This window comes from Salvelinus sp. IW2-2015, unplaced genomic scaffold (genome assembly GCF_002910315.2).
Source record: "Salvelinus sp. IW2-2015 unplaced genomic scaffold, ASM291031v2 Un_scaffold1173, whole genome shotgun sequence".
Classification (NCBI taxonomy): Eukaryota; Metazoa; Chordata; class Actinopteri; order Salmoniformes; family Salmonidae; genus Salvelinus; species Salvelinus sp. IW2-2015.
Window position 1 is genome coordinate 82,129 of NW_019942765.1, and position 15,782 is coordinate 97,910.

Genomic DNA, 15,782 nt, shown 5'->3' on the forward strand with positions numbered 1-15,782 from the left:
ACTTTTTGATTTTTTTGTTTTGTTTTTTAATTTAGTAGTGATTTATATTTAGGTTGTGTTTTTGATGTCTCTCCCTTGGGTAGAGTTGAAATAAAGGTTGTTGTTATATTTAATTGCCATCTGTAAATCGTTGCCAATATTTAATACCTGCCTGTTACAGATCTCTCAACGCAAAACTATAGTTATTCCATAGATGGTAGGTTTACTACGATCTGGACCGGTTTCTCCCCCCCCCCCCAGACACTGATCAGACAGAGAATTTCCGTTAGGAATGCGTTTTAGTCCAGGACTAAGCTTAATCTGTGTTGACAGACAGGGCCTCCTAAAGCAACCCAATTCATGTTTTGTTCAATTTATTGGCAAAAAAAAAAATCTGATCGGTCAAAAGACCAATTTTAGTGGCAAAAGATCAGAATTGGCCTGCCTGTGTAAACGCAGCCTTAGTTTATTCAGTTTTCTATTGTCTCTGGTTATGACATAGCAAGGGAAAAAGGCAGATGTATCCATCGATTGTGTTGAGCTGCAAAAAAACATTGTTTGGGTCTAATGTACATTTTTGGGACGTCACGGCTGAATTTATTGAGACATTATTGAAGGCATGTACAATGTTGGGGATGATAGAAGGAATATATATATATATAGCTTTATTTAGAATGGGAGCCTAGTTGTAGACATTTTAAATGGATAAGATACGAGCATGGTGGATGAATTCAATGTTGGTTTGTCATATGTGGAGAATATCAATAAAGCATTCCTTTAAACAAAGGAGAATTGTGGGGAAATGTTCAAATTTGATCAATCCAATATTTTTTTTAAATTTATAACCCTTTTCCTCAGCAGTTCTTTACTGTTACCTGGCCTACACCCCAAAGTGCAAGCGAGAGCACAGTGGCTGGGCAAAGGGCCTAGAAGCGGGGATCACGGGCAAAGGGCCTAGAAGCGGGGATCACGGGCAAAGGGCCTAGAGCGGGGATCACGGGCAAAGGGCCTAGAAGCGGGGATCACGGGCAAANAGCGGGGATCACGGGCAAAGGGCCTAGAAGCGGGGATCACGGGCAAAGGGCCTAGAAGCGGGGATCACGGGCAAAGGGCCTAGAAGCGGGGATCATGGGCCTAGAGCGGGGATCAAACTACTGAACAAAAATATAGATGCTGGTCCCATGTTTTCATGAGCTGAAATAAAATAACTTGTTTCTCTTATATTGTGCACAAATGTGTTTACATCCCTGTTAGTGAGTGTTTTCTCCTTTTGCCAAGATGATGATCCATCCATCTGACAGGTGTGGCATATCAAGAAGCTGATTTAAGTGGTATTCATTGGGCAAAAATGTTTTAACAATGGCAACTTAATCAAATAAAATATTATTGGTCACATGCACATATTTAGCAGATGTAATTGTAGGTGTAGTGAAACGCTTGCGTTCCTAGCTGCAACAGTATCTAACACACCTAAAAGTTAACCAAATTGAATTAAGAATTATATTAGGACGAGCAATGTAGGAGTGGCATTGCCTAAAATACAGTAGAATAGAATACAGTATGTAAACATTATTAAAGTGACTGTTCCATTATTTAAAGTGGCCAGTGATTCCATGCCTATGTACAGTGGGCTCCAAAATTACTGGCAATGCACAAACAATACTTAAAGTATATAAACAATATAATTATAGAGAAACTCAAAATACCAGTGGGAGAAATACTGTACTTTATTAATGTTTCAATGGAACCCAACAAAATAATTTATTGATTTTTAATTCAATCTTCTCCAATTCAAGGTTTCACAATTAATGACACCCTTAAAGATTATTGTAAATAACATCTACCAAAATAAAATGAGAAATAAAATGCCACTTAAGTTTATCTAAGTCTTAAGGAACTATATTGAGCCGTAACATCACTTCCTGTTTCACTAGGGTATAAAAATGAGGTAACACATATGCAATATCCCTTTGTCATCCAACACCATGAAGAAAAAGGAACTGTCAGTTCAAAAGAGACAGATGGTCGTAGACCTTCATAAATCTGGTCATGGCTACAAGAAGATCCACAAACGATTGAAAATACCACTGAGCACTGTCAGGGCAATTATTAGGAAATTCAAAAGATATGGAACAGTTGAAAACCTCACGGGTAGAGGACGCAAATGCATTTTGACCCCCAGTTTAGGGAGGAGGATTGTGAGCGAAGCAACAAAATCCCCAAGAATCACTGTGAACGAATTGCAGGCCTTGGTGGAGTCTTGGGGTCACCAGGTTTCAAAAAGCACCATCAGACGTCACAACCACAGGCTCTTTGGAAGGGTTGCCAGAAGAAAGCCCTTTCTGACCCCTAGACACAGATGCAGGCYCTTGGAGTTTGCCAAACGTCATTTAAATTATGACTGGAAGAAGGTGCTCTGGTCAGATGAGACCAAAATTGAACGTTTTAGTCAGATACAGCATCGGCATGTTTGGCGTCGAAACAGAGATGCATACAAGGAGAGGAACCTCATACCCACGGTGAAATATGGAGTGGGGTCGGTGACATTTTGGGGCTGTTTTATTCCAGAGGTCCAGGGGCACTGGTTAAGATTGATGGCATAATGAATTCCACCAAGTATCAGGCAATTTTGGATGGCAATCTGGTTGCCTCTGCTGGGACTTGGCCTTCGGTGGACTTTCCAACAAGACAATGACCCGAAACATACCTCAAGATCCACACAGAAATGGTTCGGTGACAACAAAATCAATGTTCTGCCATGGCCATCTCAGTCGCCGGARCTCAATCGAAAACCTGTGGGCTGAGTGGAAGAGGGCAGTTGATAAGCGCAAACCCAAGAATGTGAAGGATCTTGAAAGGATCTGCATAGAGGAATGGTTCAAAATCCCTCCAAATGTGTTCCTTAACCTTGTCAAACATTACAGGAAAAGACTCCATGCTGTTATCCTTGCCAGAGGTGGTTGCACTAAGTACTAAATGAGGAGCCAATAATTATGAAACCTTGATTTTGGTGAAATGTATTTTGTATTAAATAATTGTCTGATTTTGTTTGGTTCCATTGAAACATTAATAAAGTACAGTATTTCTCACATGTTGGTATTTTGAGTTTATCTCTATAATTACATTGTTTATATTTTTTTAAGTATTGTTTGTGCATTGCCAGTCAGGGGTGCCAGTGATTTTGGAGTCCACTGTGTACAGGGCAGCAGGGTTGAGTAACTGGGTGGTAGCCGACTAGGGATTGCTATTCAACAGTCTGATGGCCTTGAGATAGAAGTTGTTTTTCAGTCTCTCGGTCCCTGCTTTGATGCACCTGTACTGACCTCCCCTTCTGGATGATAGCGGGGTGAACAGGCCGTGGCTCAGCTGGTTGTTGTCCTTGATTATCTTTTTGGCCTTCCTGTGACATCGGGTGGTGTAGGTGTCCTGGAGGGTAGGTAGTTTGCACCCGGTGATGCGTTGGGCAGACCTCACTACCGTCTGGAGACCCCTGTGGTTGCAGTCGGTGCAGTTGTCGTACCGGGCGGTGATACAGCCCGACAGGATGCTCTCAATTGTGACAAGCCAAATATCTTCAGCCTCCTGAGGTTGAAGTGGCATATGGAAAATTCACCCAAAAATAACTTTATATACCGGCATACACTATATATATACCGTACAAAAATGTGTGGATTCGGCTACTTCAGCCACACACGTTGCTGACAAGTATATCAAATCGAGCACACGTCCATGCAATCTCCATAGACAAACATTGACAGTAGAATGGCCTTACTGCAGAGCTCCGAGCTCCAAATCGAGCACCGTCATAGGGTGCCACTTTTCCAACAAGTCAGTTCGTCAAATTTCTGCCCTGCTAGAGCTGCCCCAGTCAACTGTAAGTGCTGTTATTGTGAAGTGGAAAGGTCTAAGAGCAACAACGGCTCAGTCGCGAAGTGGTAGTCCACACAAGCTCACAAAACGGGACTATCCTCGGTTGCAACACTCACTACCGAGTTCCAAACTGCCTCTGGAAGCAACGTCAGTACAAGAACTGTTCGTCGGGAGCTTCGTGAAATGGGTTTCCATGGCCGAGCAGCCGCACACAAGCCTAAGATCACCACGCGCAATGCCAAGAGGTGTAAAGCTCGCCACCATTGGACTCTGGAGCAGTGGAAACACGTTGTCTGGAGTGAGGAATCACGCTTCACCATCTGGCTGTCCGACGGACGAATCTGGGTTTGGCGGATGCCAGGAGAACACTACTTGCCCGAATGCATAGTGCTATAAAATTTGGTGGAGGTGGAATAATGGTCTGTGGCTGTTTTTCATGGTTTGGGCTAGGCCCCTTAGTTCCAGTGAAGGGAAATCTCAACGCTACAGCATACAATGACATTCTAGATGATTCTGTGCTTTCAACTTTGTGGCAACAGTTTGGGGAAGGCCCTTTCCTGTTTCAGCATGACAATGCCCTTGTGCACAAAGTAAGGTCGAGATCGGTGTGGAAGATCTTGATTGGCCTGCACAGAGCCCTGACCTCAACCCCCATCAAACACCTTTGGGATGAATTGAAACGCTGACTGCAAGCCAGGCCTAATCGCCCAACATCAGTACCCAACCTCACTAATGCTCTTGTAGCTGAATGGAAGCAAGTCCCCCGCAGCAATGTRCCAACATCTAGTGGAAAGCCTTCCCAGAAGAGTGGAGGCTGTTATAGCAGCAATGTTCCAACATCTAGTGGAAAGCCTTCCCTGAAGACTGGAGGCTGTTGTAGCAGCAAAGGGGGGGGGGGACCAACTCCATATTAATGCCCATGATTTTTGAATGAGATGTTTGACGAGCAGGTGTCCACATACTTTTAGTCATGTAGTGTAGTGACTAAAACATTTTATTTGAAACGTTTCTTACATTGGTATACAATCTCATAGGCTTATGTCTATTATGAGTGGGAGTACTTGGGAAAAGATTTCCAAAAATTAAAATCACTTTGGGGCTGTTTTCCTTGTGTTTTTGACAGTCTTTAATGTAATAGAATGAAAATTAAACACACACAAAAAATATAAAATTTGAAATGTTTTTGCTCCTTGCAACACAGTCCATGGTGTTGTTTTCCTACCTTATCCTTGATGAGCAGAGTGCACTGTGGGGGATGTGGGAAGTGAGCGGTAGTCCTCTGAACTATCAGTTTGAAAGCTGCGTTGGGCTGAACATTCTCCAGGTAGTGCTTCCACAGAATACTGCCTGACTTGCTGTCGATGCCAAACAGCTGGAACCAAACAGATGATCATTATTTCATACTGTGTGCTATAAAGTATAACAATACTTATTTTATGTTAAAAAAATAACATGAGCTGGTCGCACCCCCAGAAAATAGTTTGTGTGGAGGTGCTGACTAACGGCGAATAAACTATAAACTATCAAAATAAAGAAAGTCGCACACTCCATGTATAAACTCCCAACAATTTATTGCCTTTTTGCCGAAACGTTGGTAAATACCCATTAAGTTGTTGGGAGATTATACATGCAGTGTGTGACTTTCTTTATTTTGATAGTTTATACTTATTTTATGGCCAAGAACAAACGCACTGTGAAAGCCGAACATCCTTCCAATCCTGGACCAAATTCGGTTTGGGGATCCCTGGCTGATATCAATGTGAAAGTTAGGGAAAATACAATAAATAACTAACACATTGCAGTTTCTCAGGTCTTATTGTGACACCCAGAGACCAAAACGAGCCATTCACACACARAATTAATTACTTCGGTAAGATATGGGTGTAAATTGTTTCCTTGGGCGCTTTTGTGATGAACTATATTATTAGATTTGTCTTACAGCTAAGGGTAAGTTAAATGTCTTGAGCTGGTACAGTAACAAATACCAATCCCCACAAAGCCTAAATAAATACCATTAAAATTCACAGACCTTAATGTAGCCTAAGAATGAACGTTCTCCATTTATACCCTGAACAGACCTGTTATAGCTAGAAGAGCCCTGGGAGTGTGGTGCAAGGAAAATAACCTCTCACTCAATATCAACAAAACAAAGATGATCGTGGACTTCAGAAACTGCAGAGGGAGCACCCCCCCCCCACCTCCCCATCCACGTCGACGGGACAGCAGTGTAGCTTCAAGTTCCTCGGCGTACACATCACTGATAAACTGAAATGTTCCACCCACACAGACAGTGTGGCGAAGAAGGCACAACAGTGCCTCTTCAACCTCAGGAGGCTGAAGAAATTTGGCTTGGCACCTTTAACCCTCACAAGCTTTTACAGATGTACAATTTAGAGCATCCTGTCGGGCTGTATCACCGCCTGGTACAGCAACTGCACCGCCCGCAACCGCAGGGCTCTCCAGAGGGTGATGTGGTCTGCCCAACGCATCACCGGGGGCAAACTACCTGCCCTCCAGGACACCTGCAGCACCGGATGTCACAGGAAGGCCAAAAAGATCATTAAGGACAACAACCACCCGAGCCACTGTCTGTTCACTCCGCTATAACCCAGAAGGCGAGGTCAATACAGGTGCATCAAAGCTGGGACCGAGAGACTGAAAAACTTCTATCTCAAGGCCATCAGACTGTTAAATAGCCATCACTAGCACATTAGAGCCTGCTGTCTATAGGCATAGACTTGAAATCACTGGCCACTTTAAGGAATGGAACACTAGTCACTTTAATAATGTTTACATATCTTGCTTTACTCATCTCATTCTGTATTCTATACTATCTAKTGTATCTTAGTCTATGCCGCTTTGACATTGCTCATCCATATATTCTTAATTCATCATTCCTTTACTTAGATATGTGTGTTTTGGGTATATATTGTGAAATTGTTAGATATTACTGCTCTGTTGGAGCTAGAAACACAAGCATTTCGAAACATCCGCATACCTTGCTTAAACACGTGTATGTGACCAATAAAATTTGATTTGAAGAGGACTCTAAGGTTTCTTCCATAGAAGGTCTGTTGATAAAACAGTTGTTCCCTGACCGGGAATCGAACCCGGGCCGCGGCGGTGAGAGCGCCGAATCCTAACCACTAGACCACCAGGGAAGGTGTAGTCTTGTGTTGATTGAACCCTTATGCTAAACATAGTAATTGTTGACAGATAAATATGTATATTTTTACAATTGTTGACGGATAAATATGTATTTATTTACTATATTTTATAAATAGTTTGTCACGGAGATTGCTCTAGTTCGCCCAAACAGTTTTTTTCTCTAAGCAAACAAACTCAGTCAACTCACTGCACGTCGTGCACGATCGAAGATCAAACTCCGCCTGGTCTGACCAGCGAGTGTCACCTCGTAGTATAAAACCACTCGCCAATCCTTCATTCTGGCAGAACATTTACTGCCGATACAGTTCACTACTATCGCAGGGTCGTTAGAGGGTTTTATTTACCCCAAATCTATTTTTCAAATGGGCCCCGTCGCCTAGCGTTAACTCGCCTACTAGCCTCGCCGATTGAGTTGGGTGCTATTTAACATCAGCACGTCTCTTGGGTAACAAACAGGTGAGATTTGCTTGAAACGGCAGTTTGATGATGAATGCAGCGATGCTAAGTTAYCGAGCTAATGCTAATGATGCTCGGTCATATATGATGTACTTGTTGTTTAGGACATTTGCTTTGTATTTGACAACAGCACGAAGTCATCATGATTTCAGTCTTCCAGACTTATCTTTTTTTTTCTGTAATTTGTTTGCAGCTACACTCACTTTCGTGTTATTGTTTGCCAACATTACCAAGGAAGATTTGCTTTTGACATTTTTTCTCGAGAATGTCATTTTTAGGCCTTTCGTCCCAAATGGACAACATGTTCTTCTAACTAACGTTAGTCGAGTTGGCTTTTTCTTCAACAACAGGCCACCAAATTATGTTCTGTTTCTAAACTCAAGTTTGTCATTTTTCGTTCACATTTTTTTWAAGAATGGGAACATTGTAAATTAACGTTAGCTAGCAAAGTATAGTTAGGCGCCTAYCTAACTATATCTAACGTTAGCTAGCTAGTTATGTACCACCAGCGAATGGCAGTTGTTAATCGAAATCATGGTTAGGTTTAGGTCGAATGGTCCCTGAGTTTAGCACAGCCACATCAGTGAGATATTGTAATTTTGGGGCGACAATGGTTAGACCGTTGGGTGGTTAGACGGTTCGTCCGGTAACCGAAAGGTTAATTGGATCGAATCCCGGAGCTGACAAGGTAAAAACCTGTCGTTCTGCTCCTGAACAAGGCAGTTAACCCACTTTTCCCTGGTAGGCCGTTATTGTAGATAATAATTTGTTCTTAACTGACTTGCCTAGTTTAAACAAAGGTTAAATTAAAAAAAGACCTTGTCATTTGTGTTTAGTAGGTCAGATGCCTACGTTAAAGTCACAGAACAGATGGTAGCCTACACACTAACAATTTGAGGCAGCCTTGCCAGTAATGATTGCTTCAATATTTATCATATAGATAAGTGTGAGAGGTGATTCTTATTGCGTGTTACTGTATGTACTTAGCCAGCCATGCATTATGAAGAACTGGCTAGGAACTACATCGTTGTAAAATAAAAACTGGTGCTATAATGTCTGGCTATGTACAAATGTCTGACTTAGTCTCCCATTCTTCCAGGGTTTCTATCTAACGCACTATTCAACAAGATCTGAAGAATGGCAGCGATCAACGCAGGCGGTTCTCTTGTTGCTACCAATGACTACTACCGAAGTGAGTAGCTCTCGGGCCAGGGCATGTCTTTACAAACGAAGCCCTCGGGTCCTAACTCAATCACGCTCCATCAGTGTGATTTTCCTTTGTCTTTGGAAGCATTGAAAACTGGCACGCAAGTAAAAAATATATATCAGTATCAGGTCAAAAGTTTGGATACACCTACAGTTTTAATACATTTTTACTATTTTCTACATTGTAGAATAATAGTGAAGACATCAACTATGAAATAACACATATGGAATCATGTAGTAACCAAAAAAAGTGTTAAACAAATCAAAATACTTCTTCAAAGTAGCCACTCTTTGCCTTGACAGCTTTGCACACTTTTGGGATTCTCTCAACTAGCTTAATTCTTTGTTGTAATTTAACCTTTATTTAACCTTTATTTTCATGAGGTAGTCACCTGGAATGCATTTCAATTAACAGGTGCACTTTGTTAACAGTTAATTTGTGGAATTTCTTTCCTTAATGAATTTGTGCCAATCAGTTGTTTTGTGACAAGGTAGGGGGGGGGGTGTATACAGAAGAGAGCCCTATTTGGTATAAGACCAAGTCCATATTATGGCAAGAACATCTCAAATAAGCAAAGAGAAACGACAGTCCATTACTTTAAGACATGAAGATCAATCTGGAAAAATTCAAGAACTTTGAAAGTTTCTTCAAYTGCAGTCGCAAAAACCATCAAGTGCTATGATAAAAACTGTCTCTCATGAGGATCGCCACAGGAAAAGAAGACCCAGATTTACCTCTGCTGTAGAGGATAAGTTCATTAGAGTTAACTGCACCTCAGAAATTGTGGGGATCAAACCTCTTGGTCATGAATGTGTTGTATTGTCCAGCCCTATCCTGATCCAGTGACAGGAGTATGGATTGATCCTGTGCCAATAGCCTAGATCTGGAGTGGGCTTGTAAAGGTGCTGAATGAGTTGTCCTGTACGAACCTAACAGTCCTATTGGTTTAACTTTCCCCAGGGCGCATCGGCTCCACCTCCAGCAGCAGCTCCTGTGGCAGTTCAGAGTACAGTGGGGAGGTCATTCCACACCATCCAGGTACACAGGATGTGGTTTGAATGGTGTAGGGACTGTGTGTTCAGGGGGTGGTTATGGGAGATAACCAACTGGTGGGATTTTGGGACTTGTGTTATAACCAAACTGGTGGGTGGGCTGTGTTCAGGGTTGGTACTGGAGATAACCAAACTGGTGGGGTAGGGCACTGTGTTCAGGGTGGTCTGGGAGATAACCAAACTGGTGGAGGTAGGGATGTGTTCAGGGTGGTACTGGGAGATAACCCCAAACGTGTGCGGTAGGGACTGTGTTCAGGGGTGGTACTGGGAGATAACCAAACTGTGGGGTGGGACTGTGTTAGGGTGGTACTGGGAGATAACCCAAATGGTGGGGTGGGACTGTGTTCAGGGTGGTATGGGAGAGAACCCAAACTGGTGGGTTAGGACTGTGTTAGGGTGGTATGGAGATAACCCAAACGGTGGGGTAGGGACTGTGTTCAGGGGTTGGTACTGGAGATAACCCAAACTGGTGGGGTAGGGACTGTGTTCAGGGGTGGTTACTGGAGAATACCCAAACTGGTGGGTAGGGACTGTGTTCAGGGGTGGTACTGGGAGATAACCCAAACTGGTGGGTAGGGATGTGTTCAGGGGGTGGTACTGGGAGATAACCCAAACTGGTGGGGTAGGCTGTGTTCAGGGTGGTACTGGGAGATAACCCAAACTGGTGGGGTAGGGACTGTGTTCAGGGTGGGTCTGGAGATAACCAAACTGGTGGGGTAGGGACTGTGTTCAGGGCTGGTACTGGGAGACAGGCTAACAACTGTAGGTCTATAGAAGTTCCAGTTTGAGGATTTCTAATTGTCCTAATGCACCACCACTTACGTGCCTCAGAGCTTCTCAATGTATTTTTATGGTCACCACAGTCTAGTTCCTCACTGTATTTGAAYAAAWKTTTCCAACACTCTCGTTCTCTCGGTAGTGAAATGGCAACGTATTGRTGATCCCATATATCCAGCGGAAACGTCATAGAATAGACTATCTGAACACTTCTCCCTGGCTCAAATACAGCTGTGTATTACAGCAAAACTACTTGTCTAAATTACACTATAGTGACCAGGAAATACGATGACATCGCTAAAGTAGTCAAATATTTAGTAGGAAACAACTCTGTCGGGGTTAACATGTCATCAAACTTTAGACGGTTGGCAATGTTGACATTAGCTAGTCAAGTTTGTCAAAAAATAGCTGGCAATGCTAGCAAGCGTTATACTCCATCTAAAGTCAATCTGGTGACATCAAAATGATGAGAATTTTTTTTTCTTACTAATTATTTGCCTCCTTTTTGAATGTCATTGTATTTCCAAGCCACTGTAATGCACCTTTTTGAAATCGTCATCGGCGCTCATTGATGATGCATTCAGTAGACTGCTCAGTCGGGCATCCGTCCTAAACGAACATTCAAAACTATATTGTGACGAAACGCACAACTCGGGAATAGCGAGAGCTAAAGACAGAGCGAGGAAGACCGGCGAAGGAGAGAAATTAAAGATTTTTTACTGAACCAACTGCCATGTGTAGCTAATTAGATTTTTTTTATAGAGGGTATTTATTTTTATCGGGATAATTTCAGATCTGGTGTGTATTTTTACATATTTTCACACCGGTCCGTGGCCACCGAGCGTGATCCGATCCGAGGGTCAACTATAGAATCTTCGGGTAATCGGGTTACTGTATATCCGTGAAAATGTAATTGTCTTATGTTTAGTAATTTTATATGTTTTTGACCTAGTTGTTAATCTTGTTTCTCAGGTCTGCCCAAACAAGATTCTGGACATTGGTGGTCCAGCTTCTTCTTTGGGAAGCAGAACCAGCCAGGAATGACCACTCTGACAGAGGAGGCCAAGCAGAAGTAAGTTAAAGTAGGGAAATGTGGGTAATGGACCTCTTACCTATTCAAAACACTTCAGAATGTTCTTGACTTATCCCCTGGTTCCATTGCGCTCACTGGGGGGGTAAAATCAACATTGCTTTTAGAGCTGAACTGAACGTACCAACTCTGATGCAACATACTCTCAGAAGCACAGTGCACTTTGTTTCATGTCTGTAGGTTTTACCATTGCTGAGATATTACAATTTGTGTGTGTGTCTGAATTCTGGGTCGAAAGGTCACAGGATATGATGCACAGGTCAATGGCAAAGCCTTTTATCCAAAAAATGGTGCCAAAATGTCACTGGGTGGACTCGGATTAACAAACGGAAATATCTTGAGATGGGGAAAGTCATTTTCAGGAGTTAACTGGAATTTGAGAGGGAGACATTTCCTGAGTTACAGTTCATAAAAGGAAATCGATCAATTTAAATAAATTAGGCCCTAATCAATGGATTTCACATGACCGGTCAGGGGTGCAGCCATGGGTGGGCCTYGAATGTCACAGGCACACGCACCGGGGATCCAGGCCCAGCCAATCAGTTTTCCCCCACAAAAGGGCTTTATTACAGACAGAAATACTCCTCTGTTTTATCAGCTGTCCGGGTGGCTGGTCTTAGACATACTGCCACATTATCTAAAATGGCGCTGAGTGCGGCTTATGGTAGAGAATTTAACATTAAATTCAATTGCACCCTCCCTCCARTTGAGACATCTGTGGCATTGTGTTGTGTGACAAAACTGCACATTTTTAAAGAGGCCTTTTCTTGTACCCAGCAGAAGGTGCACCTGTGTAATGGTCATGCTATTTAATCAGCTTCATGATATGCCACACCTGTCAGGTGGATTAATTATCTTGGCAAAGGAGAAACTCTCATTAAAAGGAAAACAATTTGTGCACAACATTTGAGAATATGTTTCATTCATAGCTCCTCCACACTATGCTAGACTCAGCAAAACCGTTAACCCGCCTCACACTATGATTGGTGAGGTGACTAAACTTCCTGATAGCTACTCTAGTAAAGGTGAGATTGCAAGTGTTCATAAATGGAAAACAAACATTCTTAGTTGGGCCTTTTTTAGCAGCAAAGACAAGGTGCGTATCTAAGTTACAAAGTCCCATAGTGAACATACTTACATCTATACAGCTAATTGGTCAGAAGAGGTGTAGACAAGGCCATCCAGAATAGGCTTATTAATATCAAACAAGAATGAGCATCTGTAATTTCACACAAATGTGCTCATAGCAGGTTCCCATATTCACGTGTAGCCTACGCCTTGTAGGATCGTTATCCAGATTTTCATATCCTTATCTGTCTTTTTCCCCACACCGGGATTTACAGTATTACTGGCTTAGTACACAAGGGGGGTACAAATGCAAAGCCCATTGGGGTCTTACCAGAATGCTAGCGAAATTTGCACACGTAAGCAAAATACAGGTCTTTATAATGTTTGTGAAACAACTTCAACTAGTGGTAATTCATTAGCTGACATTTCCGAATCCTTATTAGGGTGTTGTCTTGCTTCATGAATAATCCCTCCGGGTCCCTCACTATGACAGCTTTCTAAGGCATAATCCTCATGGCAGTTATCTAAAGCATTAAGCAAGGTGCTACTGCTGAACTAACACCCGTTTTCCTGTTCTCAATCTCTCTCTCTCTAAGACAACTCTCTTCCGTCACACTCAACCTCTCTCTTCTCCCTCTCCTAGTACAACTCCTCCTCGTCACTCAACCTCTCTCTCTCTCTCCCTAACAACTCCTTCCTCTACGCTCACCTCTCTCTCTCTCTTCCCTAACAACTCCTCGCTCACACTCACCTCTCTTCTCTCTCTCCTAACGAACCTCCTCCGCTCACACTCACCCTCTTCTCTCTCTCTCCTAAGCAACTCCTCCTCGCTCACACTCAACCTCTCTCTCTCTCTCCCTAACCAACTCCTCCTCGCTCACACTCAACCTCTCTCTCTCTCCCTGGGAATTGAACTGGCGACCTTTGCATTGTTAGTCTTACCAACTGAGTCACGCAGGTCATCCTTACCTCTCCCCATTTTTTGCTTTGCTCTCACACTCGACCTCTGTCTTCCAGGGCGGCGGCCATGACTGTGACCAACGGCCAGGTGACCTGCGTTGCCAGGGAGATGGTGATGAAGAGGCAGGTCAGCGGCGGCAGCAAAGCCGGGAAGTCCGAGCCGGGGAGTCCACCCTCCTCCTGAGAGATGGGACAAACGCTAGGAGACGGGAGGCTGCGTCCCCATTCCCTAAACCCTTGATTCTGTTCCATCCTCCACACTACATAGAATGTATGCCTGTTACATTGCTTCATACTAGGTAGTATGGATATTGGAACACACACCCTTTTTTTGTTTGTCTTAGTAGGACAGGCTGACAATGATCCTTGTTTTTCTTGTATCCCTTTTTTTTATTTTATTTTTTAATCTATGAACAAAATATATATATATTAAAAAAAACTTTTTTACATTTGTACTTGTCTGTAACACCGTGGTGCCCTCGTAACTTTTAACTTCTCCACTTTGTCACCCTGTGATTGCAGATGTCTAGTAAAAGTCGCCTCAGCCTAATTATGGACTTGTCTGTCATTTCTGTTTCTTTCAATGGAATTTATTGCTCTGAAAACAATGTTGGTATGCCAAACAGTCAACATTAACCTGGGCACTCGGTATCAAACAGTCAACCAGGTCCAACTTTATCCCTCAGTCAAACATTACCTGGGCATTCAGATCTATCAGTCAACATTTAACCTGGGCACTCAGTATTACATCCAACATTAACCCTTGGCTTCAGTACCCCGTCAACATTAACCTGGGCATTCAGTATCTCATCAGTCAACATTAACCCTGGGCACTCAGTATCCCCAACAGTCAACATTAACCTGGGCACTCAGTATCTACTCATCACATAACCTGGGCACTCAGTATCCTATCGTCACATTAACCTGGGCATTCAGTATCCTCAGTTCAACATTTAACTGGGCACTCAGTATCTATCAGTCAACAATACCTGGGCAACTCAGTATCTGCAGTCAACAATTAACCTGGGCATTCAGTATCCCTCCAGTCAACCATTAACCTGGGAATACTCGTATCTATCAGTCAAACATTAACCTGGGCATTAACATTCAGTATCTATTCAAGCAAATCCCATTAACTGGGCATCTCAGTATCTAGTCTACATTAAGAACCTGGGAATTCAAGTAATTCTATCAGTCAACATAACCGTGGGCACTCATATCGATAAGTCAACATTAATCCTGGGCCACCTCAGTATCTATCAGTCACATTAACAATGGGCAAACTCAGGTATCCCATGCAGTCAACATTTTAAACCTGGACAAGACTCAGTATCTAATCAGTCCAAAACCTTTATGACCCATCAGATCAACATTACCTGGGCACACAATTCAGTATCCAACAGTCAAGTTAACTTTATCGCATTCAGTCACAAATTAAGTGGGGCATTCCACAGTAATTTATCAGTATTATCAACATTTAACTTTAAACTGGGCATTCAGTTCTCAACAGTCAACATTTAAATATGAATCCATATTCAGTCTCTGCACAATTACCCTGGGCAATACCAGTATTACTATCAGTCACATTAAAACGTCTGGGCCTCAGTATCCCATCCAGTCACATTACCTGGGGCACTCGTATCCATCAGTACTTTATTCCCATGCGGTTTGCAGTCAAAACATAACCTGGGGGCATTGTAGTATTATCTAGTCAACCATTAACCTGGGACTCCGGATCCAACAGTCAACCTTTTCCATCAGTCAAAGCGATTACCTGGGCAATTCAGTATCCTAATCAGTCAATCATTAACGCTGGGCATCAGTATCCCTCAGTCAGAACAATTACGTCCTCCTGTCATGGCATTCAGTTAATCCTATCAGTCAACGATATTACATCTGGGGAATTCAGTATTTATATTCAGTCGCCCATAATTAACCATGGGATTCAGGTATCTATCAGTTCACAGATTAACTCCCCTGGCATTCAGTTATCCTTACCTCAGTCCAACATTAACCGCCTGGTAATGTCAGTGTTCTATCCAGTTTCAATATCCGTATTAACCTAGGGACTGCAGTATCTATTCAGTCAATAATCATTAAACCAGTACTGTGCACTCAAGATCCATAGTCTACAAGCATTAACCTGGGCCCCACT

At 42.7% G+C, this 15,782-nt stretch overlaps 1 protein-coding gene, 1 long non-coding RNA gene and 1 other non-coding gene across 4 annotated transcripts in view; 1 reads left to right on the forward strand and 2 right to left on the reverse strand.

Moving 5' to 3' along the window:
* Positions 1-6,938: 6,938 nt before the first annotated feature.
* trnae-cuc (transfer RNA glutamic acid (anticodon CUC)) lies at positions 6,939-7,010 on the reverse strand. Its single transcript has one exon. It is a non-coding gene; the product is annotated as a tRNA-Glu (tRNA).
* Positions 7,011-7,294: 284 nt separating this feature from the next.
* ppdpfb (pancreatic progenitor cell differentiation and proliferation factor b) lies at positions 7,295-14,177 on the forward strand. Its single transcript, XM_024137366.2, has 5 exons — positions 7,295-7,473; positions 8,573-8,665; positions 9,641-9,718; positions 11,482-11,581; positions 13,685-14,177. Exons 2-5 carry the CDS (start codon positions 8,611-8,613, stop codon positions 13,809-13,811), a joined length of 360 nt encoding a protein of 119 aa, XP_023993134.1. The 5' UTR covers positions 7,295-7,473; positions 8,573-8,610; the 3' UTR covers positions 13,812-14,177.
* Positions 14,178-15,336: 1,159 nt separating this feature from the next.
* The window catches only part of LOC139024193 (uncharacterized), a 3,631-nt gene continuing 3,185 nt past the window's right edge, over positions 15,337-15,782 (reverse strand). For both annotated transcript variants that reach the window (XR_011475486.1, XR_011475485.1), the window contains exon 3: positions 15,337-15,376. This is a non-coding gene — a long non-coding RNA (uncharacterized lncRNA). The remainder of the gene's footprint in view (positions 15,377-15,782) is intronic.